The sequence below is a fragment of the Ambystoma mexicanum genome, chromosome 14 (assembly GCF_040938575.1).
Source record: "Ambystoma mexicanum isolate Mex_15411 chromosome 14, UKY_AmexF1_1, whole genome shotgun sequence".
NCBI classification, from domain to species: domain Eukaryota; kingdom Metazoa; phylum Chordata; class Amphibia; order Caudata; family Ambystomatidae; genus Ambystoma; species Ambystoma mexicanum.
In genome coordinates this window covers 652,086,644-652,113,140 of record NC_090940.1, presented here as the reverse complement: position 1 = coordinate 652,113,140, position 26,497 = coordinate 652,086,644, and the positions used below count along the sequence as shown (strand labels likewise).

Below are 26,497 nucleotides of genomic sequence, written 5' to 3'. Positions count from 1 at the left end.
AAACCTGTACAGGGTGCCTATACCCCCTCCCACACATCCTATCTACCCCAGACTCACTGGCGCCTGAAGGAGGACTTCTGTCCAGAAGCCTGCCAAAAGGATGAACAAAGGGGTCCAACCTCGGTTTGAATTACAGAGAGAGAAACACGAGAAAGAAATATTATCAAAGATCTGGCAATAAAACACCACCGGAGTAAAGTTAGTATTAAAATTACTCACCGATATGTTAAAGGCCATCATAAAAAGTGCTATCCTCGAACAATAGGAAAATCCCATAGGAAAATATTTGCAGTTGAATATTAACGGCAGTAACCACTGCCACCAGCCAGAAACTTTGGAGAGAGGGACTGGACAGTACCCGCTCCAAAATGAACACCAGGGAAAAACTATTAACGCTTCCCAGTACCTCCATAGTAAGATGGCGTGTACTGGTTTTGTTCATAACTATTCACTAGCAAAGTCAATGGTAACTTTGCATGCCCTGGGAGACAGTAGTCAGTCCCAGGGTATGGAATCTATGTTTGGGAGTCACCGTGACACCCCTGTGTTACTGCACTGAGGGTGCTGTGTAACACACATGTAATAAGATAATACCTATGGAGTGAGAAAAACTCCATAGCCGACGAGCACAAAAATAGCCTAAAACACACATCAAAAATATGCCTAAGAGTGGGAAAAAGAGACTCACTCTTAGCAGGAGAATTAAATAAACCCTTGAAATCCAGCAAAGATGCTCGGGGACTCTATAGGTAAGGGAAATTAGCCTTTTAAGAGATTCCCCCTAACAGTCACCTGTCATCACCATCTGGATTTTTGTCGTCTCCATCGGGATTTTCGGCGTCATCACTCACTTCCTCCTGGAACATGTGGAACCTCTCTCAAAGGATCCACCCGGTCTCCTCTACAAGGCCAACCAGATCACTATATACCATCATGCTCTCTGTGCCATTAGTAAAAAGAGCCAGAGTTGGTGGATCCAGCTTCCCATACCTCACACCCACTCACTGGAACGCCCTACCTCCCACAATCCGAGGTGAGGCCTCCCTCAGCGCCTTCCGCATAGCTATAAAAACCACCCTCTTTACATAAGGTGCGTTGCATCAGTTGAATACCTATCATTTGACCCACTGCATAAGCTGTAATGTAATGACTAATTGTACCAGTCAAAATATCAGTATTATGCCTTGTAGTATTCATAATGTGCAATTGAATGCTACTATTCCTGTGCCCTTGTAACTAAGTGATTCTAAGCAGATTAACAAACATCAGAAAAATAAATATAAATAAATGGATGCCTGGTCATCCTCTTTCGAGGAAGAAATATCAGTGCATTGGACTATGGTTGAGGCCTCCTCCCAGTCACCCTCCCCACCCCTGAACCCCCCCCCCCCCAGCCTTTTTGCATCCATGGGCTTGGCCGATGCCTCCTGTCTCGGGCGAAGGGACACTCTGGGCACTGCCAGGGCTACCTCCCCTGGGTCAGCCACTTTGGCCTTCGAGAGAGCGGCCGCTACCAACTCTATGGTCGACGACTTCACCTGTGCTGCATGGGCCTTCTGGGGCAGGTCGGTCGTCTTTTCCTACGCCTTCACCTTCTCAGGCTTCTCCTGCAGCTTCGCCGGGTTAACCAATTTCCTCTCCGCAGAGGAGATGGAGGGATAGAAGCAGATAGTGAAGATGAGTGCGCCGGCCCGTCGCGGGACCCGCTTGCGTGGTGCCCCGACGGAAACAGACTGTGCTTGGCCTGGTCTTGGGCCCCTTATGGATGGAGTGCCCTCCAAGGACTTTGAAGCCCGCTCTTTGGACCGTCCGGTCCTAGGTGAGGCATGTCCCTGCTTCCCGCACGGGGAAGATGCATGGATTTATTTTTATTTTTTGTATTTGTAAAGTGCCTACAGCCCAGAGGCATTGAGGCGCTGTTTCAAGAAGGTGGCTTAGTTACATGAACAAAAGGCATTGCATAGGTTACATGGAGCAAGTGCCTTACAGAATGAGGTGCATTACTCACCGTAATAGCATTTCTGATGATTGTATCTGCTTAGATTGACATGCTGTGCATATGGTCCGACATCCAGTGGTAACCGCAGAGTATTGCATCTTGACTTTCGGGAAACCAAAAGGGGACGTCGGCATAGGCGTGTCTGTAACACTATCCCTATTGTGCCGTGTAGTGTACCCAAAATCCCTCAAGCGCCGAGGTCCCTCCGATTGTATTTTTTCTGCCATGAGGGAGCCCAAGGCGATTGTGAGTGAGTACATGGAGAGAGTAGAAAGACTTCCATGTTCCTTCCACCCCGAACGGGGAGGCAGGGAGGGTGCATGTGAATCTAAGCACATATAATCAGAAATGCCATTATGGTGAGTAATGCATGTCTTCTGATGCTTGTTAATCTGCTTAGAATCACATGCTGTGCACAGACTAGCGAGCAGTACCCGGAGTTGGAGATGGGTTGTGAGAAGGAACAGTAGAGAAAAGAGGTCTTAATACTGCTTGCCCCACCTGAGAGTTAGATCTAGAGTGAGTGTCTAGGCAATAGTGTTTTGTAAAGGTGTGTACAGAACTCCAGGTTGCTGCTTTGCAAATGGACTCTAGGGGAACATATACAATGAATGCTATGGAAGCCCCAGTGCCCCGAGTAGTGTGCTCTAAGCTTGAAGGTCAGTTCTCTATTAGCAAGATTGTAACATAGTGTGATGCATTTGACAATTCACCTTGAGATAGCCGATTTAGAGACAGGATCATTGGTTTGTCTTCCTCAGTGGTTTAGTTCTTTCCAGGTAGAACATGACTGCCCTGCGCACATCTAGTATGTGTAGGCTTCTTTCGGCCATGCTAGTGGGATTCTGGAAGAAAGTGGGTAGTTCGATCGATTGGTTCACATGGAACTTTGAGATTATTTAGGTGCAAATCTGGGATGAGTGCGCACAACTACCCTATCCCTGTTGACTAACAAAAGGGTCTAGAACAGAAAAGGCCTGTAGTTCGCTAACCCTTCTAAAAGAAGTGATAGGCACCGATATGGCCGTCTTGTAAGTAAGGTCTTTCAGACTTGCTTTATGCATTGGCTCAAAGGGAGATCCCATGAGTCTGGTTAAAACCACATTTAGGTCCCATCCAGGCGCTGGGTGAGAAATGGGGGTATGGATTCTCTTAACCCCTTCCATAAAGGCTTTAATCACCGGAATTTTCCACCATGACACTTTCTGTTGTGACGTGGTGTAGGCTGAGAGCCCAGCAAGATGGACCTTTAGGGAATTGAAAACCAGTCCTGCGTCTAACAAATGGGTTAGGTAGCACAATGTGTGTGAGTGAGCAATCAATGGGATTGACGCCCTTGGTATTACACCAGATGAAAGCGTTTCCAGTTACTGGAATAGCAAAAGCGGGTGTTAGGTTTCCTAGCTTCCCCGAGAATGTCCATACATCTGAGGGAGCTGAAGGTGTCCAAACTCTATGATCTCAGGAGCCAGGCTGCTAAGTTTTGAGTTTGTGGGCATGGCTTTAGGGTCTCCCCCCTGTCTTGAGACAACATGTTGTACGGGCAGGGTAGTTTTACTGGTGGGGAGAGGGACATTTCCATTCGATGAGCGCGAACCAGGGATGGCGGGCGCACATAGGGGCTACCAATATCATGGTGACTGGTTCCTGGTGCATCTTGTGCACTATCTTGTTGAGTAGGGGAGTTAGGGGAGTCAGGGGATGTAGGGGTAGAAGGGGGGGTAAGGGGGGAGCTTAAACAAATTTCCCATACCATGCTATCCAGAGTCTGTTCCACTTGGAGCGGTTCTGGGGGTACCTGGAGGCATAGTCTTGGCATTGGGCGTTCTCCTGAGTCGCGAACAGGTCGATCTCTGGGAAGCCCCATTCTGCGAAGACTTTGGAGACAATGTCTTCGTGCAGACGCCATTCGTATTCTATGGGCAGTGGGAAATCTCTGCTGAGCACGTCTGCCAGAAGATTAAGTTCCCCTGGAATGTGTTGGGACAACAGAAACCTCTTGTGTTTGAGAGCCTACATCCAAAGGTTTGGGGACAGCTTGGATAGGCCTGGAGAGTGTGTGCCTCCTTGTTTGTTCAGGTAATACATGGCTGTGGTCCTGTCTGTCAGAACCAGAACTGCCTTCCCTTGTAGTTGCGTCTGAAAGGCTTTTAGTGCCTTTCACACCGCTAATAGCTCTAGCAGATTTATATCGTTGGATGCTACTTGTGGGGACCACAATACATGCACTGTCTGCTGAAGCAGGTGAGCCCCCAACCCCGTGAGAGATGCGCATGTCTTGAGAGTGGCTTCCACTGCGGGGATGGTGAAGAACTTCCCCTTCAAGAGTTTTTCGTTCGACCACCACTGCAGAGAGAGAACGATGGCTGGCGAGACAACTACCAGATCTTTCCATTGTCCGCTGGCCTGACACCACTGGCTGTTGAGCCACTTGCATGGGACGCATGCGCAGCCGCACGTGGGGAACCAAGTATATGCATGACGCCATCATACCTCCCGACTGGCCACATATTGAGGGATCTGAAAAAGCATTTTCTGAACCCTCTCGGAGGGGAAGACGAGGCCGTCCTTCGTCCGGATTAGAGCCCCTCGAAATTGTTTTACTTGACTGGGAACTAGACTGTACTTTCTCGATGGAGAATCCCAGACTGAACAGAAGGTCTAAGGTCTTCTGGGTGTTCAAAAAGCATGTGTCGTAAGAGTCCCCTGTTATGAGCCAGTCGTCGAGATAAGGGTAAACCGGGATGGATAGTCTGCGCATGTGTGCTGCCACTACTGCCAGGACCTTTGTAAACACTCTTGGTGCCGAGGCAATGCCGAAGGGGAGCACCTTGAATTGGTAATGCCTGTCCTCTATCATGAACCTTAGATATTGCCTGTGTGCTGGCAACATTGAAATATGAAAATATGCATCTTTCATGTCCAATGTTGCCATGTGGTCCCCCTGTTTCAACAGTGGGATCACTTCCTGTAGCGTTACCAAACAAAACCTTTGAGGTTTTATAAACTTGTTCGCTGGGCGCAGGTCTTGAACCGGGCGCATGGTGAGGTCCTTTTTGGGTACAAGGAAGTACACTGAATAAATGCCCTTGTTTACTTGAAGAATAGGGACGGCTTCTATGGCGTCCTTTCCCAGCAGTGCTTCCACCTCTTGATTCAGGATCTGCAGATGGTCCGGCGAGAGGCTTTGTGAACGTGGCGGTTTGAACTGTGGTGGTCGGGCGAATTCCACACAGTACCCGTGGGTGACCGTCTTTATAACCCACTGGTCTGAAGTTATACCCTCCCATGCCATGAGGAAAACACCCCCCGACCGGGGTGACATGGGAGGGGACCTGGATACGTTGGTAATTTCTGACCAGAGGCTGTGGCTCCCCTGGGGTTGGGGCCTCTGCCTATACCGCGTTGTTGACCCCTAGAAAGGTAGTTGGCGGAACTTTCGGATGTTTGTCCAGAGTTCCAGTTTCCCATATTGTAGTTTTGACTTGCACGGGATTGCCCTCGAAAGGACAGACTAGAACTGCCTCCCCTTTGGGGGGGGAGGTTTGAGTTATTTGTTGCAAGGACTTAGAGTCTCATGCTCTTTCTTGGCCGTCTCCAGGGCATCGTCGACCGCTTTCCCGAAGAGATTGGTCTCTTCTATGGGTTTGTTGATAAGAGCGGCCTGCGTTTCAGGCTTGAACCTTGAGTTACGAAGCCAAGCGTGTCACTCGAGTAGAGTGCCCTGGGCCAGCGACCTGCCTGCTGTTTCAGCACTGTCCAGAGTGTTTTTGATTATATTCTGATTTACGTGCTTGCATTCTGACACGATGGTGAGAAGCCAGGACCTAGCGGGTTCAGGAACCTCCTGGAGACCTTCTTGTACAAAGTTCCATTGTGCGTCTGCATAACTGGCAAGCAGCGTAGTGTTATTCGTTATGCGCGTGGTGTATGCAGCTGCTGAGGTAACACGCTTATCTAGGGTGTACAACCTTTTGGATTCCTTATCCGAATGTGCCTTCCCTTGTAGCAAGGGGTACATTTGCCCGTTTCTGGGTGTAGTGTCTACTAAGGAGTCAGGTGGGCATGGCCTTTAATATATTGAGGGTCCGAAGGAGCTGGCCATTCTTGGGTTTACTGCCTGGGTCTGAGCTGGCGTGACCAAGGAGGGGGCCAATCTTCTCTTAAGAGTCTAGGAGGGGAATGGCTTGGCTTTAGGGGGGTTTCTCCTTGAGAATGTCTTCCACAAAGTCTTGTTCGGGTACTGCCTCCTGGGTAGTGATCTGAAAGTGCTCTGCTGCCTTCTTTAAGATGGCATTGAAGCCCATTTGATCATCTACAGGGGAGGCCCGGCTAGCTGGGGGTGGTTGGAGGAGAATCCAGGCATAGAACATCAGTGTCCTGATCTTGCGTGGGGAGCCTCCATGGCTCTGTTTCCACTTGCTGGGTTTCCTCCCAGTTGTTCATGGCATCCGCCTGGTCCTCAGGGTATTCCTGTAGGAAGGAAGGGTCTTTGCTGTAGATGTCCTGGTTAGTATCCATCCCGACATCTTTCTGGTGGACAGAAGCAGAGGGCTGAGAGACAAGATTTTCTTGGAAATGTGAAGCCGATCTCAAAAGAGGGTCTTCACGAGATCTCTTAGGAGAAGGATGCTCAGAAAGCGAGACAATCCTTTCAAGACAGTCCATGCACCCTTCGAACTTTTCCCTGGTCCACTTAGAGGACCCAGAAGGTTCCTAAGGTGGAAAAATGTCGGCCTCTGCTCTTTGGCGTCGAAATTTGTCTCCAAGGGTGTTGGACAGAGGCTCCCGACTGCCCTCGTAGGTTTCGAGAGTATTGGGACACCATGGCGTGTTTTTACACTTGTCTGCGGCATGCTCCATGCATTTTGACGGTGTCTTAGGTACCAGCCCAACCGCCGAGGTAATCCTTGCAATACTATCCTCAATCTCTGCCGAATCGGTTTGAGTTAACGGGTCAGAAGGCCTATCAGTAGATTTACCACCTACTGTGGCGGTCAGAGGGCCTAGCAGTAGATTTTTCATCAGTAGAAAGGCTAGGAGGCCTAGTAGTAGGTTTCGGCTCCGGCATGTAAACTCGATTTAGAGGTAGCGCCCTTGTTTCTTGAGTGCCCAGTCACAAGACGCTGCGGATGCAGGGAAGGCTGATCTACCCGATCAGAGGAATCCGATGAAATTTTTTACGGCCCTGTTGGCGCTTTCACCTTTTTCGACAGAACCGTCGAAATCGGTGGAGGGGTTTTGTGCTTAGTGTTTCGTGGTTTCTGTACGCCCCTATCGCCGGGTGTTGTCCCTGAAGCGAGATTTGCATCAGGCCTTGAGGGGTCAGGGACGGGCGGGGCCTACCCAGAAATGTCCGCCTCAAGGTCTATGACATCCGACAGGGATGTTTGGTCATCGTCAGTGCCCCGTCACTTTCGGCAGGTGTGGCGAGGGGGGGGGGGTCTGGGCGGGGAGGAGGATTCAGCCCATGACATACCATACACGGCCCATAGCTTTACACAGCGCTCCTTAAGGGTCTTAGGCCGAAGGAGCTTACAAGCCGCACACTGCTTCTCGTCGTGATCTAGGGGAAGACAAGAATTACACGTTCTGTGTTAGTCTTTCCACGGGTACCTGACCCTACACTTAAGGCAGAACCTAAATGGTGTCCTTTCCATAGCGAAAGGTGTAAACAAAGATGACCAGACCTAGAGGGCAAAGAGGGGGAAAGAGAAAAGACATAACGAAAGATATGGCCACCCCGACCCCACTCCCCCTACTGTGTAGGCCGGCCATGGCTCAGCCGCCGGATCATAGGCCCCGAAATCCACCGCGGTCGAAACTTCCTGTAGTCTCCGTCGAGGTTGCTTGAATCGCCGTAGGGGAAATAACCTACAAAGTCAGAATAAAGATAACAATGTCTTATGAAACGCTCCGCTAAAGGGCGACCAGTTATCTGGGTGGAAAAAAACTATTTGAGGGACCTCGGCGCGTGAGGGATTTTGGGTACAGTACACGTCACAATAGGGAGTGTTACAGACGCGCCTTATGCCGACGTCCCCTTTCGGTCCCCAAAAGACAAGATGCAATACTACGCGGGTTAACACTGGATGTCAGACCATATGCACAGCATGTGATTCTAAGCATATTAACAAGCATCAGAAACAGTCATACTCAAAGGATACATACAAAGGATGTCTTAGTAACGTGAATAGTAGAGAAAGCTTAGTTACAGAAAGAGCATGTGTCTAGAGGTGTACAGTAATACATTTAAACACATGGTACATATAATACAGCTGGGTGATTGGCAGTTATTCTACACAAACATTGTTTTAATTGCTTTCCTGAAAGCTGTATGACTCGATGCTCCTGAGGTGGGGAGGGGGGCGGTAGGAGGGTCTAGTTGGTGGCCACGATGACTGGGAAACTTGTTGCCCCCGCACGAGCCCCAGGGCTTTTGGGAATGGCTAAACGGTTAGTGTAGATTGTTCTAGTGGGTCTGTTGGTGTGCGGTAGGGTGAATCTCAGAGAGGTAACAGGGTGCAGGGTCATGGAGACATTTGCGGATTAGTGCCAGAGACTTAAAAATGATACGCTCCTTGATGGGGAGCCAGTGAACAGATTTTCTCGTGGCCAAAATGTGGTCTCTTCTAGAGATGCCAGTGGCTGCTCTAAGGGCATTGTTTTGTACCGTCTGGAGTTTCATAATGTTTCTCGCAGAGGTGCCTAACAGAAGTGCATTACAACAGTCAAATAGGGACCCAATAATTGCTCTGGAGATGGTGCGGCAGTTTTCTTGCGTCAGGAATGCTCTGGCTGCAGTGATAAGTTTCGAGTGATAGGCCGATGCAGAAGCGATGGCGTTAACCTACCTAACCATGGTGAGGTTAGAGTCCAAGTACACAGCCAGAGTTTTGACTGCCTATGATACAAGGAGAGGGGTATTGTCAATAAGGAAGGAGTCATATTTTAGACACAATATCTTGAGTGTTTCTAGCGAGCCGATGAGTAGAACTTCTGTTTTTTTCACTATTTAGACACAACCAGTTTTCGGCCATCCAAGTTTGGATTGTGGCGTAGATCGTGTCAAGGGTTTTCTGGTCAGCCTCAATCTCCTGAAAGTGGGATGAGGACCTGTGTATTATCAGCATAATTGGTGCATGTGATGCCTAAGGAGTCCAGATAATTGAATAGCGACCTCGTGAACAGGTTGTAAAGAGTGGGCGAGATACAAGATCCTTGTTGACCGCCACATTTGATTTGTTCGGGCCGTGCACTGGCTTGGTCCGAGAAGACCTTCATTGCCCTTTCCTTGAGGAAGGATGAGATCCAGGCAGTGGCGTTTGACGAAAAGCTGGCAACTGTGGAAAAGTGGTGGCATAGGGTGTCATGGTCAACCAAGTCAAAGGCTGCTGATAAGTCGAGGAGTAGCAGGAGGGCAGGTGTGCCTACATCTATGAGGTAGTCTATCTGGTTTTTAAGGTCCAATAATGCAGTTTCTGTTCTGTGGTTAGGATGGAAGCCTGGCTGTCTGAGGCCTAGTAGGTGATGAGTCCAAGTATTTCTGGACCTGAAGGTAGGCTGCCTTATCCAGAATCTACAGCAGGAAAGGGACCGTTGTTATAGGTCTGTAGTTTCCCAGGATTTTAGGGTCCAGTGTAGTTTTAATTTCAGGAGTGGACGCACCCAGGTTTCTTTGAGGCAGGAAGGGACTCAGTTGGAGTTGAAGGAGGCATTGATGAACGAAGTGATGAAAGGTGCCAGGGTGGGTGCACTGTCTTTGAGGACCAGAGCTGGACAGGAATCACCCTTACAGTTTGATGGCTTGATGGAGTTGAGGATTGCTAGGACATCCTGTTCGTTCATCTCTTCGAATGAAAATATTGAGATTTCTGCTGGGAAATCCAGGTGTAGGTTGGGTAGTTGCTGTTTTAAGGCTTTTTGGTGGCTGATTTTGGCTTGTATGGTGTTCAGTTTGAGCATAGCATCTTCAATCTTGTTACACCAGTCCTTGTTCTTGGTTAGGGAGGGCAGGGTGGGCGCGGGAGCTTCCAGTTCTCTGAAGAAAGCCAAGATTTCTCTGGATCCTGATTTAGCGTTGGCTATCCTGGGAGTTGAAGGAATTGGCTTTGGCTGTGATAGTGGCAGTTCTATATTGTTTAGCAATGTTTTTGAAGGCCAGTTTGGTGGTGTCACTCGGTTTGGCCAACCATGCTGCGAGGGCTGTCCTTTTCTTGGTGTGTAGTTCGAGAAGTTCAGGAGAGAACCATGAGTTGGTATTTTTGGCGATCTTGGCTTTTCTCTGGGTGAGTGGGGCAATGTTGTCCACAGCTTGCAAGATGATAAGAGTTGTAGGTAGTGGCGAGGGTGTCCGGGTTATTGGTAAATAGTGGCTTGAGTTTGGGAACCAGGAGGTATGGGAATAGTCTTTCCTCTGGTGAGAGCAGGTGGCAGTGCTATAGGGCGGGCGATTGGGGCTTTAGCGATATTAAGGTAAAGATGGATGGCTGAGTGATCAGACCATGGAATGGGAGTGATGGCGGAGGTTGGAGGGCAGTTGTGATGGAATATCCAGTCCAAGGTGCGTCCTTTGCTATGGGTGGGTTCTGTCACCGCTTGTTTGAAGCCCAGTAGGAGAGGGCATTGTTAAGTGAAGCTATATGCCAGTCAGCAGGGTCATTTAGGCCGAGGTTCATGTCTCCCAAGAGGATGGACATGGTGTTTTTTTTTTAGGTTGTCAGCAAGGGCATGAAGGAAGGCATTTTGGAACTCGGTACCAGCCCAGGAAGGCAGTATGCGATATGGAGGGTAATAGTGCAGTTAGGAGACGGTTTAATCCCCTTGAATTCTCCTGATGGGGATGGACTCCTTAGCGATCAATGCAATGACCCCTCCTTTCTGTGCACCAGTCTTGAAGATTGTGTACCCTTCAGGTAGGGCAAGGGCAGTCCCCGAGGCCTCATGGGGCCAGGTCTTCCTAATAATTATCAGGTCCAGGTTGGAGTTGCAGAGAAGGTCATGGATGTCCAAAGCATGGACAGGGAGTGACCGTGCATTAATGAGAGCGCACCTGAGCGTGGTAAAGGGGGCAGGAGTAGCCTTAATGGGTGAATACTTAGGGGAGATGGAACTATCAGCATGAGTTAGGCTAGTAGTTCCAGGGACACATCCAGCAGCAGTGGAGACACATATGGGGGCAAAAGTGACAGTGAGGAGGGCACCAACACCACCCATGCGGGAACCAGCAACAATTGTGGGGGCATCAGGAGTAATCGTGGCAGTAATTATAGGAGCACCAGCAACAATCACAGGGGCATCAGCAGTAATCATGGAGGCACCAGCAACAATCGGTGAGCCACGCTGCAAGCCTACTATGACAATCCTTCACGGTTCTCTTGCAGAACCAGAGGCAGATTTCGCAACACGCTTCCCTGTGATCTGGATGGAGACAGTAGAGGCACTGGAGGTGTTTGTCCTCTACAAACACATTCCACAGTCCGCAGCAGGAGCAGAGCTTGAAAAGGGAACAAACTTCCTTCTCCGACATTGTCTGCAGTGTGGGGTAGGCCTGGTGGCCTTCTGGAATCTTCAATGAAACTTCAATGATTCTTGCCCTTGGGGGGGGGGGGGGGGGCGTTCAAATTCACAGACAATGGATCCCTGCTTATCAGCTGCTGTAGCGAAAGAGCACACAGGCTCCGTTTGACAAAAATCAAACTTTTTACCGAAAAAGCATGAACAGACGATCAGCTCAGAGAGCAAAACACGAGGACGCCTAACACTTGAACGTGCGGTAAAAATGTGAAGATGCCTGAGGAGGAGGGACTTAGGGAGAGGACAGTCATTGGCTGGGGGCAGCATGACCCAGTGCTCAGTGATTGGTTTAGAGGAGAAATACAGTTTGAAAGTGAAACTTTTTGCTTTTACCAAGAATTCCCGGCCTGACGACAGGGAATGTTCATGAGCATGTGAATCCATGCCAGACCCCATGCTGGAGAAATGGTGTTCCGTTGTGGGATGCAATTGGACCCGACACTCGAGATCTAACCTGACAACAAAAAGCGACTACAAAATGAAAACCACCAGCTCAAGGAGAAGCCTCAAGAATTACTGCCCTCCCACCATGAACATCAAAAAGGGCTTGGTTAAATTATTCTACTTTTATCATCAAGAGATAAGAGGGCCATTTAGCAACCTGAGGACCAGGGTCGAAACTATCAGGAAACATACATATCACCGAGAGACAGTATCTTCCATAGGGCTAACCCACAGTCGCTCCTAGTCACCAAGTAAGACCTTGGATACCTGTACAGGTATCCCTTCAAATCACCAAACCTCATATTGGCGTACAGACATTGTCTACAACACAACCGTCCAGTCACAGCCAACAACTCGAGGAAGAAAGCCAACCTTCCAGCTATAATCAGGAATAACAAACCAAGCAAATGAGGTTTGTTTCCACATCCCAGCTTCGGACAGTGGAGCCAAACTAACCACCAATGCAGGGGACATAGGATCTACAATTCCAAACATTTGGGGTAGTCTCCTCTTTCAATAGGACAATCATGGCAGCAAGCACCTTGGCCAAGAAAACAGATCTGCGTAGCTGAGAAGTGACAGAAACAAAGCCTAAACCATTCCCTCCTACCGTTCAGCATCTTCCCTCATTTCAGGAAGACTGCTGGCATGATGCACATTACCTGCCTACTGGGAAGCCCTTGCATGGTCTACACCGCAGAGCCATATCTGCCCAACCCCTCACAGTGAATGAAGAGCAGATTATTTTCTGCAACTTCCTTTGTAAACATTTGCACCCCTTTATTATTAGCGCATTCACTATTGGCTCCATGTGATTCCATCGACTACAGTTATTGTTTTTGACGTCAACTCTTCTATGTCAACTTTATTCTTGTTTGGGGTCTTTCCCAAAGACCCCTCTCCTCTCCGACCCTCCACCCCTAAACTACACCCCACACACACTCATTTATAAAATATAATTAAAAAAGTCAACATAAAGGAGTATACAACACATTTGCGGTCAATGGAATAACTACATAGTGCAATTATTTTATTTTTAAAAAGACGATTCTGAACAACTCAAGTGAATTAAATACATATGTACAAACATTCTTCGGGCAAGGCAGACATGCCAAAGAGTGAGGTGCTGTGCCTAAACAAGAATTCCAATGTGCAAAGAAATGGCAGTAAGACGGATAAAAAAAAACGTAGAAAATCTTAAATGCGCTACATCCGACTGTGATAACATGCAGAATTTAAAAACAGTAGATCGGGATCCTCATCAGAATGCTGGATCCCTCGTGAAATAATATCAATCGTACCCCATAGTCAGCAAGAAATATAAATTCTCAATTGAATTTATCTGTTCATCCCAGAGAAAAAAAAAATATATACACCAAGACTATTTACCCAAGCATGAATTATCACAGACCGCTTCTATATTTTCTAGCAATACATAAGTTACTAATTCAATCTTGCAACTATAGACCTATTCTGATACGAGAAATACTGCCCCTTTGAAATCGGTTACTTGATATAAAAGCCCACGGACGAGAACATGGTACAGCCATCCAACCAGTTGAAAGCTTTATCGTCATATAGATGGACTACAGCAACTGGGAAAATACTCTATTTAATAAAGGAGTCACATGGATCATGTCTCCTACATCAAAGCTGTACCTGCCCTTTAAGTGCGAGTGGGATGGGCTCTGCAAGGTTTTCTCCATGTAGTTTAGGATGAAAATATACGCCTTTGGCACAGAGTGGGGTTAAAGAAATTTCAAAATATCTGGCGCAGTAATACACACCAATAACAGCAACAAAAAAAAGCAAATACTTTTAAGAGTATGTAATCAAAGACCGATACATTTTATGGGGAAGAGACCAGCTCTCAGTGGCCTGTGGGAGCCTCCATATTAATATGAAGCAGGGATGTGCAAAATGGAATAAATCGAGACAAGGATTACCGTCTGCGAATGGCAACGGAGGCAATTCTAACAGTGTCTGCTTGCAACAAAAATAAATAATCCGTTCTGAACGGTAAAAATGGTGCTATGCGGAGCAGCATATTCTAAACGATAGCAAAGAAACTATGTTGCTTGTAAAAATGGAAATGTATATTTAGCTTACTTCATCAACAAAAATGTGAGTGAATTCTCCCAGACTTTTTGCGGCAACAATTTTTTGGAGAAGCACGCCAGTAGTCATGTAAATCAGTTTGGTGTCCTTGGTGGCCATTTTATCTAAGCCAACCTATAACCAAAAAAAAAAAGCGCAAGAGGTAAAGCATCACCTCAAAATTCAACAATAAAACAAATGCAATGGTTAAAAATGGCTAGAAGCATTTTTACAGTCTTTCAAGGGAACATGCACATTTTCAAACATTAAGTATTGCGGTGACTTGCCTCAATACAGGATCACAAATAAACCCTAGCAGGAGCAGAAACCCAGCCAGTTACCACTGACACACAAGATAGTTACCTTTAACTGCAGTTCTCCAGCATTGGCGTCTTTCATATATTTACATGCTTGAATTATTCCCAGGCATCAGGCTGGGAATCACCAGTATATAAGAAAACACCAGAGCAAAGCATTGGCTACATAAACTATAAGCAGACACCCCTCATTTTGGTTTTAAGCTCCACCCAGAGCATCCATCGTCATATTCAAACCCTTATTCATGCGACTTGATGATCTGGCAGGTGAAGCCGCGACACAGGCGGCGGGAGGGTCGCATCAGATCCAAGATCGAAAATGCTGGAGAAAGAACAAGTTACTTACCTGTAACTGTTCTCCAGCATGGGTCTGGCATGGATTCACATGCTTATGAATGTTCCCCATCAGATTGAGAATCCTCGGTAAAAGAAAAACTTTCAGTTTTGTTTCTAAACTGTCTTTCTCCTATAAACCAATCACTGAGCTCTGGGTCAAAAATTGCCCCCAGCCAATGACTGCCCTCTACCTGAGCCCCGCCTCTGGCAGCCATCTTCAGATTTGGTAGCACAAAGTGTCAGTAGGACACAGAAGTGCCGCAGAGGGGCAGGTGGGAGAGTCGGCATGTGAATCCATGCCAGACCAATGCTGGAGAATACATGCATTACTTACCGTAATAGTATTTCTAATGATTGCATCTGCTTAGATTCACATGCTGTGCACAGTCCGCCATCCAGTGGTAACCGCAGAGTGTTGCATCTGGTCTTTCAAAGATCGAAAGGGGACGTCGACATGGACGTACCTGTAACACTATCCCTAACGTGACGTGTAGTGTACCCAAGATCCCTCACGCCTCGAGGCCCCTCCGATTGTATTTTTTCTGCCATGAGGGAGCTTAATGACTATCGTGAGTGAGGACATAAAAGAGAAAGTAGTAAGACGTGTTCCTTCCACCCGTGCGGGGAGGAAGGGTGGGCGCATGTGAATCTAAGCAGATACAATAATCAGAAATGCTATTACGGTAAGTAATGCATGTCTTCTGATGCTCGTTAATCTGCTTAGAATGACATACTGTGCATAAACTAGCGAGCAGTACCCAGAGTTGGTGGTGGGTTGTGAGAAGGAACAGTAGTGAAAAGAGGTCTTCGTACTGCTTGTCCGACCTGAGAATCAGACCTAGAATGAGCGTCTAGGCAATAGTGTTTTGTAAAGGTGTGTACATAACTCCCGGTTCCCGCTTTGCAAATGGACACGAGAGGAACATTTGCAATGAATGCTATGGAAGCCCCAGTGCCTCGCGTAGAGTGCTCTAGGCTTGAAGGGCAGTTCTCTCTTAGCAAGAGTATAACAGAGTGTGATGCAAGTGGCAATCCACCTTGAAATGGCTGATTTAGAGACAGGATCTCCTGATCTACCAGCTGTCACTGAAACGAAAAACTGGTTTGTCTTTCTTAGTGGTTTAGTTCTTTCCAGGTAAAACATGACTGCCTGTGATGCTGGAAATGCATCAGAGGGCCAGGGCCTCCGAATCCTTGTCCTTACTGTTTTTTATCATGTGTTCTGTCGTGTTTTCCGCGCAGGAGTTCATGTGGGACTCCTGGCGGCGCAGCTCTTTTGGTTTGGTGTACAGACCCATGGGATACCCTTATGGCACCCATGGGTGGGGGTACAACCCTGTGCCCCTAGTGTATGTTTTTGGGCACCTGTGTGTGGCCCACAGAGCAGGGTACAGGCTGGTGGCAGCTCCGTGCTGAATTGACAGGTGCCGTGAGCGTCCTTCATTTTGGTATGCCCAGGCCCCGTCATTGGAATCGGTAGATTCCTGATGGAAACAAGATGGCCCCTGTGGCCTTTTGCCTTCCATCAACTGTTACCTTGGTTTTCCCGAAGTCGCGGGAAGCCCCGACTCTGTCCCGTTCCCCTCACTGGCTGTTGGGTGGAAGTTCCATATATGGTAGTGTGGGGCAGTGCCGACCAGACTGGCTGTACTTCCCAGCGACTATGTTGTGGGTATGCCTGTGGGCGGAACCTGGGTGAATGGAGTGTGTGACTAATACGCATTCTGTGTTATGGATGTCTAGTATCTGGTGTTCGACAATGACTGAGAGAGCCCTGCCCGAAACGGTTATGAATGCAGTGTTGAATGGCGTGGTACTTGTCAGAATCCACATTCTGTGTTTTGAGTGTCTGGATGGAGACGAAAGGCCTGAATGCACTGTGCGCCCGATTGGCTGACTGCCTGCCTGAATGCCCTTCTGAGTAATTGGTTGCTTGAGTGTGACCCCAGCAGAATGAATGGGAGATCAACAGTATATCTGGGGCCTCTCACTGCTAGAATTTGTTCAGAAGCTGGAGTTGAAACTGACATTGAGACTGAAGCTTAACCTTGAAGCCCTGCTGGAAGAGAAGTCTTGCTGCTGCTCTACTTCGTCGATCTGCAAGCTGCTGCGTCTTCAAGAACTGATCCAGAGAGGACCTGGTTAGGCGCCCTCTTCCCGAGCTACGAGGGACCATTGTGCACTGCTAACCTTCGCCGAAGCACCCTGGAAGTCAGCCTCCGAAAGACTCAACCGGCGACAGGCACCGGCGACGAGAAAGGAAGAGAAGCACCGAACAGCCATCCACTGTCGTCGACCAGGGTTCGCAGGTTTGCTATAACCGCTGGAGGCCCGTTGAAGTTAACTGCCCAGACGCGGGGACTGCTTGATGCCGTGCCGTCGATGACACGGCATCAAGCCGCAACACTCCATTAAGACATTTGATTCCCGGGCGCGCTCGTCCACATCGTCTACTGCCTTATCCTGCCAGAGAAGGCCAGGCCATTGACGTGCCGAGGAGCATCCGCCGGTGGGTTTCCCGCCACCCAAAGACCGTAGAGATGCCAGACGACTTGAGGCCCTTGCTGGGCCACAGTTCTTCACAAACTCTTTGCGGTCCAGAACTATCGTCACCGAGGTGCCCCACAAGCCTTTCCTCGCAGGACGTCCACAACCAACCGTTGACAAGCACCGCCAGGACCAGAGCTGCCACCTCCCCACCGTTCACCTTTGTCTTTGTAGGATCGACGATCCGTGGCTCCTACTTTAAAGGTAGCCACTCAAGAAGGATCCGTCGACGACCCGTCGTCGACCTCTGCTACTCCAGGTACATTGGGGTGGTAGAAACATTGTAGAAGTAAATAAGACTTATTGAACAATATATGGACTGGGCTTGTAGTACATCTTTATTTTACAGGTTGCCCAGATTGAGGGGTGGGGTGGGTGGGGGGGGGGGGATCTCCACACAGAACTGTCTAGGCTAGGAGCCAGTATTCTACCAATTGTTCTAACTAACTGCATTCCTACTATGTCTATTGTTGGTTACCTTTATTAATTGATTTGTGTGACATTTGACCAGAGTACAGTTGATGCAATTTAATGAAATCTGATAATTGTGGTACCACTTAGAACTGTATATATTTGCCATTCTAGATTAACTGAGCACAAAGTGAGTTATTGGGATTGTGTATATAACCTTGAACCTTAATTATATCAATACTGTGTTTTCACTAATACAGTGTGCAGACATTCCTTTGTGGGTGCTTGGGGACTACACTGTACTAAAGAACCAGCCTGCATCACCTCCCGAGAAGCTAGGCCTTGAATGATCGTCCATTGCTACCAACAACAGAGAATCTTGGCTGGGGTCCTCTGTGCCTCTCCTCTACCATATAGAGAGCAGGAGTACAGGCACCCCTCTCCAGTCTTTACACTGCCCTGCGCACATCTAATATGTGTAGGCTTCTTTCGGCCACGTTAGTGGGGTTCTGGAAGGTAGTTCGAGTGATTGGTTCACATGGAACTTGGAAAAAAATGTAGGCGCAAATCTAGGGTGAGTGCGCAGAAACACCTTATCTCTGGACTGTAACGAAAGGGGTCTAGAACTGAAAGGGCCTGTAGTTCACCAACTCTAATAGAAGTGATAGCCACTAGGAAGGCTGTCTTATAGGTAAGATCCCTGAGGCTTGCCTTATGCATAGGCTCAAAAGGAGACCCAATAAGTCTAGGCAATACCACATTTAGGTCCCATCCGGGAGCCGGGTTAGAAATGGGGGGGATGAATCCTCTTAACCCCTTCCATGAAAGCCTTGATAACTGCTATTTTCCATGACACCTTCTGTTGTGACGTAATGTAGGCTGAGAGAGCAGCTAAGTGAACTTTCAGGGAATTAAAAACCAGGCCTGAGTCTAGCGAGTCGGGTACAATACAATGTGTGTTGGAGAGCAGTCAATGGGATTGACGCCCTTGGAATTGCATCAGATAAAGCGCTTCCATTTACTGGAGTAGCAATATCGGGCGTTAGGTTTTCTCGCCTCCCTAAGTATGTCTATGCATCACTAAGGAAGTTGCAGATGCCCGAACTCTATCACCTCAGGAGCTAGGCCGCTGAGTTCAGAGTTTGCGGACATGGGTGCAGTGTTTCCCCCTTGTCCCGAGACAACCTGCTGTATGGGCAAGGCAGTTTCATTGGAGGAGATAGGGACATCTCGATCAGATGAGACCCAGGGTTGGTGGACCCACATGGGGGCCATCAATATCATGGTGACTGATTCCTGGTGCATCTTGTGCACTATCTTGTTGAGTTGAGGGGGGGGGGGGGAGCGTAAACAAATTACCCTGACCATGTTATTCAGAGACTGTTCCCCTTGGATCGGTTCTTGGGGTAACTGTAGGCGTAATCTTGGCATGGAGTGTTCTCCAGAGTTGCCAACAAGTTGGTCTTTGTGAAGCCCCATTGGGTGAAAAACATTGGAGACAAGGTCTTCGTGTAGTCCCCATTTACACTCTACGGGCAGTGGGAATTCGCTGCCGAGCACGTCCACCAAAAGATCGAGTTCCCCTGGAACGTGTTGGGACAACAGGAACATCCTGCGTTTCAGAGCTAATTTCCAAATGTTCTGGGACAGCTTGGATAGCCCTGGAGAGTGTGTGCCCCCTTGCTTGTTCAGGTAGTACATGGCCGTGGTGCTGTCTGAGGATCAGGACTGTCTTCCCCTGCAGCTGTATCTAAAACGCTTTCAGTGCTCTGAATAGAGCTAATGGCTCCAACAGATTTATGTTGGATGTTACTCCTGGGGGCCACATGCCATGAACCATCTGCTAAAGCAGGTGAGCCCCCACCCTGTGAGAGATGCGTCCGTCATGAGAGTGGCTTCTACTGAGGGGGTGGTGAAGGCCTTCCCCTTCAAGATGTTTTCCCTCGACCACCACTGCAGAGAGAGAACACCACTGGCTGTTGAGCCGCTCTTGCATGGGACGCCTGCGCAAACGCGCGTGCGAAAGTAAATGCAGGACGCCAGCATTCCTAACAGTCGCATGGCTTTGCGTACCGTCACCTTTCTACCGGCTACATACTGAGGGATCTGAAACAGCATGTTTTGAACCCTCTCGTTGGAGGGAAGACTAGGATGTCTTCTGTCCGAATTAGAGCCACTAGAAACTGCTTGACTTGACTGGATTCTAGGCTGGATTTCTTCTCGTTGATGGGAGAATCCTAGACTGAAAAAGAAGTCCATCTTCTTCCAAATGTTGGACAGGCATGTTCCGTAGGAATCCCCTGTTATGAGCCAGTCGTCGAGGTAAGGGTAAACTGGGACAGTCTCTCTGCGCTGGTGTGCCGCTCCCACCGCCAGTACCTTCGTAAACACCCTTGATGCTGAGGCAATGCCGAAGGGGAGTACTTTGAACTGATAGTGCTTGTCCTCTATCATGAACCTTAGGTATTTTCTGTGCGCCGGCAACATTAAAATATGAAAGTATGCATCTTTCATATCCAATGTTGCCATGTAATCCCCCTGCGCCAGCAGAGGAATTAACTCTTGCAACGTGACCATACGAAAATTTTGAGGTTTGACAAATTTGTTTGCTGGGCGCAAATCTAGCACAGGACGCATGATGAGATCCTTTTTGGGTACAAAGAAGTATACTGAATAAATACCCTTGTTTACCTGTACAAGAAGGACTTCTATGGTGCCGTTTTCCTGCAGGATCTCTACCTCTTGCAGCAGGATGCGTAGGTGTTCTGGCATCGGGCGTCTTGATTTTGGCGGTCTGAATTGAGGTGGTGGGCAAAACTATGCAGTACCCGTGGACGACGGTATTCAGCACCCACTGGTCTCATCTCCTCCCATGCATGAAGGAATGATGGTAGATGTCCCCCGACCGGGGAGGGGACCCGGATCTGAGGGTCATTTCTGACCCGAGGCCGGGGAGTCTCTGGGAGTAGAATTCCAGCCCCTACCCTTCCCATGGCATTGTCCTCTAGGTGGATACGTGGTGGTGGGGGTTCTATCCTTGTCCTGAGGACCAGTTCTTTCCTGAACCATACTGGTTTTGAGGGGAATGAAATTTCCCACAAAAGGAACGACGAGAGCTGCTCCCTCTGTTGTGAAGGCCTTTGGGTAATCTGGTTTAAGGTCGAGAGTCTCATGTTCCTTTTTGGCTGTCTCAAGTGCTTCATCCACGGCCTTGCTGAACAAGTTGGTCTCCTCAACAGGCTTGTTAATTAAGGCTGCTTCGGTTTCAGGCTTAAAGCCGGAGTTCCTCAACTAGGCTTGCCGTTTTAGTAGGGTACTCAGAGCCAAGGTCCTTCCCACTGTTTCAGCAGCATCCAAAGTGTTTTTAAGAATGTTGTGGTTCACTTGCTGGCCTTCCGATGCAATCGTGAGCAGCCGAGCCCGCATTGGTTCAGGGACCTCTTGAAGGCTCTCTTGTAGCAGGTTCCACTGTACATCTGAATAGCTAGCCAACAGAGTGGTGGTGTTGGCTATTCGGGTGGAGAATGCAGCAGCAGGCGTAACCCCTTTTCCCCAGTGCATACAACTTTTTGCATTCTTTATCAGGTGGGGCCTCACCTGTAGACAGGGGGACACCCGCCCTCTTTCTCGTTGTCGTAACTACTAGGAAATCCTGAGTGGCATAACCCCCCAATGTAAAGGGGGTCGGTAGGAGAAGGGCGAAACAACTCCTCTACTCTGGGGTTAACCACCGTGGTCTGAGCTGGTGTTAACAATGAAGGAGCCAGACGTCTCTTGAGAGTACAGTAATGGAATGGCCTGACTGGCAGGAGGCTTTTCCTTTAGTATGTCTTCTACAAAATCCAAATCCGGCACAGCCGGTTGTGTGGCCATTTGGAAATTTTCAGCAGCCTTCTTTGAGATAGGGTTAAATGCCATCTGATCATCTACAGGTGAGGCCTGACGGACTGGAGTGGTAGGAGGGGAATTCATACACAAAGCGTCAGGGGTTCTGGGGTAGGAGTAGGGGACGCCCAAGGTTCATCAACCGGATGGTTGTCTTCCCATCCCTCCATGGGATCAGCAGGATCAGTAGGGTCCCCAAAGGGATCATCCTCCTGTACGTAGGGATTTATAGAACCTCATCAAAAAGGTCAAAAAACGTTCTCTTCATGAGGATCCTCAAAGGTCCTCTGAAACTTGGCCATAGGCATATAAGGATGCTCCTCATGAGACCTCTTGGGAGCAAACCTTTCTGAGAATTCAACAAACTTCTCTAGTCTGTTCATGCACCCCCTCAAATTTCTCCCTGGTCCATGTTGAACCAGAAGAGTCCAGTGGAGGAAAGGGGTCTTCTTGACGATTTTCCTCTCTAGAAAGTCAAGATGCTTCTCCTAAGGTCTTGTATAAAGACAAAGGGCTCTCAGAGTATTCTTTGAGGCTTCGGGTGTTGCGACGTGTCTTTAGACGTGTCTTTAGACGGGTCTTTAGGACATTCCTTCTGTTTCAACGTATCTTTCAACTGTTCTTTAAGTTTCACCACCGAAGCGATCCCCGCAGGTGTTACAGGGAGGTGTTTAGATCGAGCAGGTAGTTGTGCAGTGGTTTTCGGCACAACCAACCACTGAAAATAACTAACCTCGGCCACTCTCAAACTGGACAAACACTCAAACCAAAGAACCAACCACTCGACAGAGCACAATACATCATGGAAAATAGCCACAAAGGAAGGCTGCAGAGACTGACCACATACCTAGACCCAGACGAAAGCCCTCAAGTGACTCTCCCACTCGTACGTACCGGACGAACATATCCAGACAGACGCTGGCCTGCGTCACATCTGGATAGGATTGATTGAAGGATAACATGCCCGCGCCTAGAAAAAACGTGAATGCTAGCATGTGCCACACTTATAGTTGTGAACACCAACCTGCGTGGCGTTTGGATGGAGTTGTAAAAGTTAGCATGCCCACACCTGGACGGATCTCTAAACTCTAGCCTGCATCGCATCTAGTTAAAGTGTATATACTGAGTTGAAGCTGCCAACAGAACACCACCCCTCTCACTATCTTACTCCCTTCTTGACCTTACTAACCCATCCCACCTTTATCATTTACAGATCCGCCTGAGGACCAATTCCGTTGGTGACGGTGCGCGGTACAAATACCTTTAACATCCGGAGCCTTAAGCAGCATTGGCACTTTCTTCTGATGAGCCCCGACGGCCGTGTGCGCTTTAGTGCTTGAGCACTTTCTTCGATTGCCTGGACGACTGCTGTTGCCACGGTTGCAGGGAGGACTGCAGATCATCAAGGAGTGCTTTGACTGGACCGCCGAAGCAGAACCATGGGTTGTGTTTTGTGTGGGGATCAGGTGCGCCCATGTCACGGGGATGTACAGTCCCCATAGCAGGATTCACGTTGCGCCCATCAGGGCCGGGGACAGACGCTGCAGAGCGAGAACTCTCTGCCGTTAGGTCAATGGCTTCCGAAGTGAAGCCTTGGTCATTGCTAACCTCTTCGTCACACTCGGCGGCTGTAGCGGCAGGGGAATTACGCTCAGCCCGCGACAGACCGTAGGCCAACCACCGCTTCAAACGGCGCTCCTTAACAGTTTTGGGACGGAGGGGTTTATAGGACGCCTCGTTATCGAGGGGAAGACCATTATTGCACTTCCGGTGCTAGTCTTTCCACTGATATTTTGCCTTGCAAGAAGGACAAGATCTAAATGGATTCCTGTCCACAGCGCAGGATTGTGATGGCAACGACAAACCCAAGGGAACAAAGAGGGGGAAAGGCATTCTTGAAAACAAGGACCACCCGACCCCCACTCTCCCTACTGTACAGGCCGGCCAGAAGGCCTGGCCACGTGTTCGGCTAGAAGGCCCAGCCACGTGGTCGGCAGTGCCGACCGGATCAACAGCCGTTGAAGTTCTGTAGTCACCAGTCTTCGGCGGTGGCAAGGGAATCGGCCATCGAAAGGAGTGACAATAAGAACAAACGACTGAAGGTTGAGAATATAACAATAAGGCTATGTTTTATGAAGATCTCTGCATTAAGGCAACCAGTTAGTTTTTTTCTGCCCAGCTATCTGAGGGACCTCGACGCGTGAGGGGTTTTGGGTACACTACACGTCACGTTAGGGATAGTGTTACAGGCATTCCCATGTCGACGTCCCCTTTCGATCTTCGAAAGACAAGATGCAATACTGTGCGGTTACCACTGGATGTCGGACTATATGCACAGCATGTGATTCTAAGCAGATTAACAAGCATCAGAACAACAGTTACATGTAAGTAACTTGCTCCTTCTCCAGCATGGGGTCTGGCATAGATTCACATGCTCATGAATAAAGAATACATAGCAGTACACACATTCACAACCTCGAGAGGTGGCAAGGCTCAACAGAAGCAATCTCTTAACTCCTCACCAGGTTCACCTTCAAGCGAACAGGTTGCGCAGCACTGCTTGGCCGGCTCTGGACTCCTCCCACTCCTCCCTGGAATCCCTGTCGACGCAGTAGAATTTCATGAAGGTGTGCGTCGACCTCCACGTAGCAGCCCTGCAAATATCCAGCAGGGGCACACCAGACAGGAACGCCGTTGTAGCAGTGATTTCTCTGGTAGAATGGGCTCTGGCGGCTAGGCAGAAGCCGATTTGCCAACCAGTGACAGTGAGTGATACAGCCGTAGAGCCACCTGGAAATGGAAGCCTTGGACACAGCCTTCTCATGGTTCACAGGACCAAAGTTCACAAAAAGCCAAGAAGTATTCAGGAAACTCTTCATGCGAGTCATAAAACTTCGGCGCTCTAGCCACATCCAGCGAGTGCAAAGTCCTTTCAGCCGGCGACAAAGGCGTCGGAAATACCACCAGTAACATCAAGGGCTCGTTGAGATGAAATTCTGACTGAACCTTGGGCATGAAGGAGGGGTACGTCTGCAGCACCACCCTCATCTTGTGGAAAGTCAAGTAGGGCCACTCGCATGACAGGGCCTGGATCTCACCCACTTGTCGTACAGAGGTGATAGCCACGAGGAACGCTGTCTTCCATGACAGAAACCTGAGCAGAGCTGAATGAATGAATTTGCTCGAATGGGGGCCCCCATGAGCCTAGTCAGCACCACGTGAGTTCCCACGCCAGGGCCGGAGCCTTCACAGGGCGGGGTGGGGGGGGGGGGGCGTAGAGCGAAAAAGTCCCTTGATTAGCTCTTTGACTAGACAGTGCGACCACAGTGAAGACCGTCCCGGAGATCTGGTGTGTCGGGAGATAGCCACCAGATGTACCTTGATGAAGGCGTGAGCCAGTCTCGATTTAGCCAATTACAGTAAATACAGAAGTACTCGAGGGGCTGTGACCCGGAGAGGGTTAATCTTCTGCGACCAACACCAAGTTGCAAAGCGCTTCCATTTGTGCCCGTAGCACTTCAACATAGACGACACGCTGGCCTTGGCAAGTACCTCGTTGCATTCTGCCAGAAGATCGTAACCACCGAACTTTAATGCTGCAGGAGCCAGCCCTTCCGGTTCAGAGACCCAGGGTTGTGGTGGAGAATTGTGCCTCCTTCCCTGGCTAGAAGATCCACGACCACTGGACGCCTGACTGGCGGGGACACTGAGAAGATCCGGGTACCAGATCTGCCTCGGCCACGTCGGTGCGACGAGGATCATCCTGCACCGGTACTGTGAGTTGATTGATGACTCGAAGTAGTAGCGGCAATGGAGGGAACACATACAGAAACAGGCCTTCCCAAGGGAATGAGAACGCGTCCCCCATGCTTCCCGGCTGGTGGAATCCTCTGGCGAACCTCCGGAACTTGGCGTTTGTCGCCGCAAAAAGATCGATCTGGGGAGTGCCCCATTTCAGGAAAAGGATGTCCACTTGATCTTGCCGAAGCTCCCACTTGTGGCAAGAGCGCAGCTCCCTGCTGAGGGAGTCGGCAACTGTGTTCTTTACTCCTGCCAGGTAAAACGGAATGAGTAACATCGTCTGGGCGATGGCCGGTGCCACAAGTCCTGCGCCTCCTTCGAGAGTGCTTGGGATCTAGTGCCCCCCCCTGTATCCGGATGTAAAATATTGTGGTGGTATTATCAGGGAAGACCCTCACCACTTTGCCCTTGAGGGACGGCAGGAAAGACATGAGGGCCCAAAACACTGCCTGTAGTTCCAGAACGTTGATGTGCAGCATCTTCTCTTCTGGCAACCACAGGTTTCTTGTGTGAAGACGTCCGGTGTGGGCTCTCATCCTTCCAGGGAAGTGCCCGTCGTGACCATCTCGTGGTACAGGGGGAGAGGGGGGGGATTTGGAAATGCGTGCCTTTCGGCGATATTGAAGCGCATGCCCCAACACCTTATCGCTTGACGGAACTGCTTGTCGAACAAGATCCTGCCCCGGAAGCCTGCGGACAGCTGGACGCAAAGGGCGTTGAGGAATTCCTGCAGCAGGCACATCCGCAGCCTGCAGAGCTAGCTAAATCAGGTATATGCATGACGACATCAAGACAAGCAGAGACTTGATTGTTCTCACCGTGGCAACCTTCAGTGCCAACAGCCATTCCACTTTGCCCAAGATGGCTGATATTCTTCCCGCCAACAGTGACGCCAGGCAGAACACAGTGTTGAGCCTGGATCCCAGGAGCAGCACGCCCTGCGATGGAGTCATGCAGGGCTTTGCATAATTCACTGAGAATCCCAGTTCTGTGAGCCGCCAGACGGTCCTCTCCATGTGGTCGACAGCAATGTCCTTTGACCAGGTCCGGATGAGCCAGTCGTCCAGATACTGGGACATGTGGA

The 26,497-nt window shown here is 49.2% G+C and overlaps 1 protein-coding gene across 1 annotated transcript in view; it reads right to left on the bottom strand.

Annotated features, from left to right (window-relative positions):
* TDRD9 (tudor domain containing 9) overlaps positions 1–26,497 on the bottom strand; it is a 2,559,831-nt gene that overhangs the window by 2,191,631 nt on the left and 341,703 nt on the right. The window contains exon 5 of the mRNA XM_069638191.1: positions 14,129–14,251. Coding sequence (XP_069494292.1) covers positions 14,129–14,251 — 123 coding nt within the window. The remainder of the gene's footprint in view (positions 1–14,128; positions 14,252–26,497) is intronic.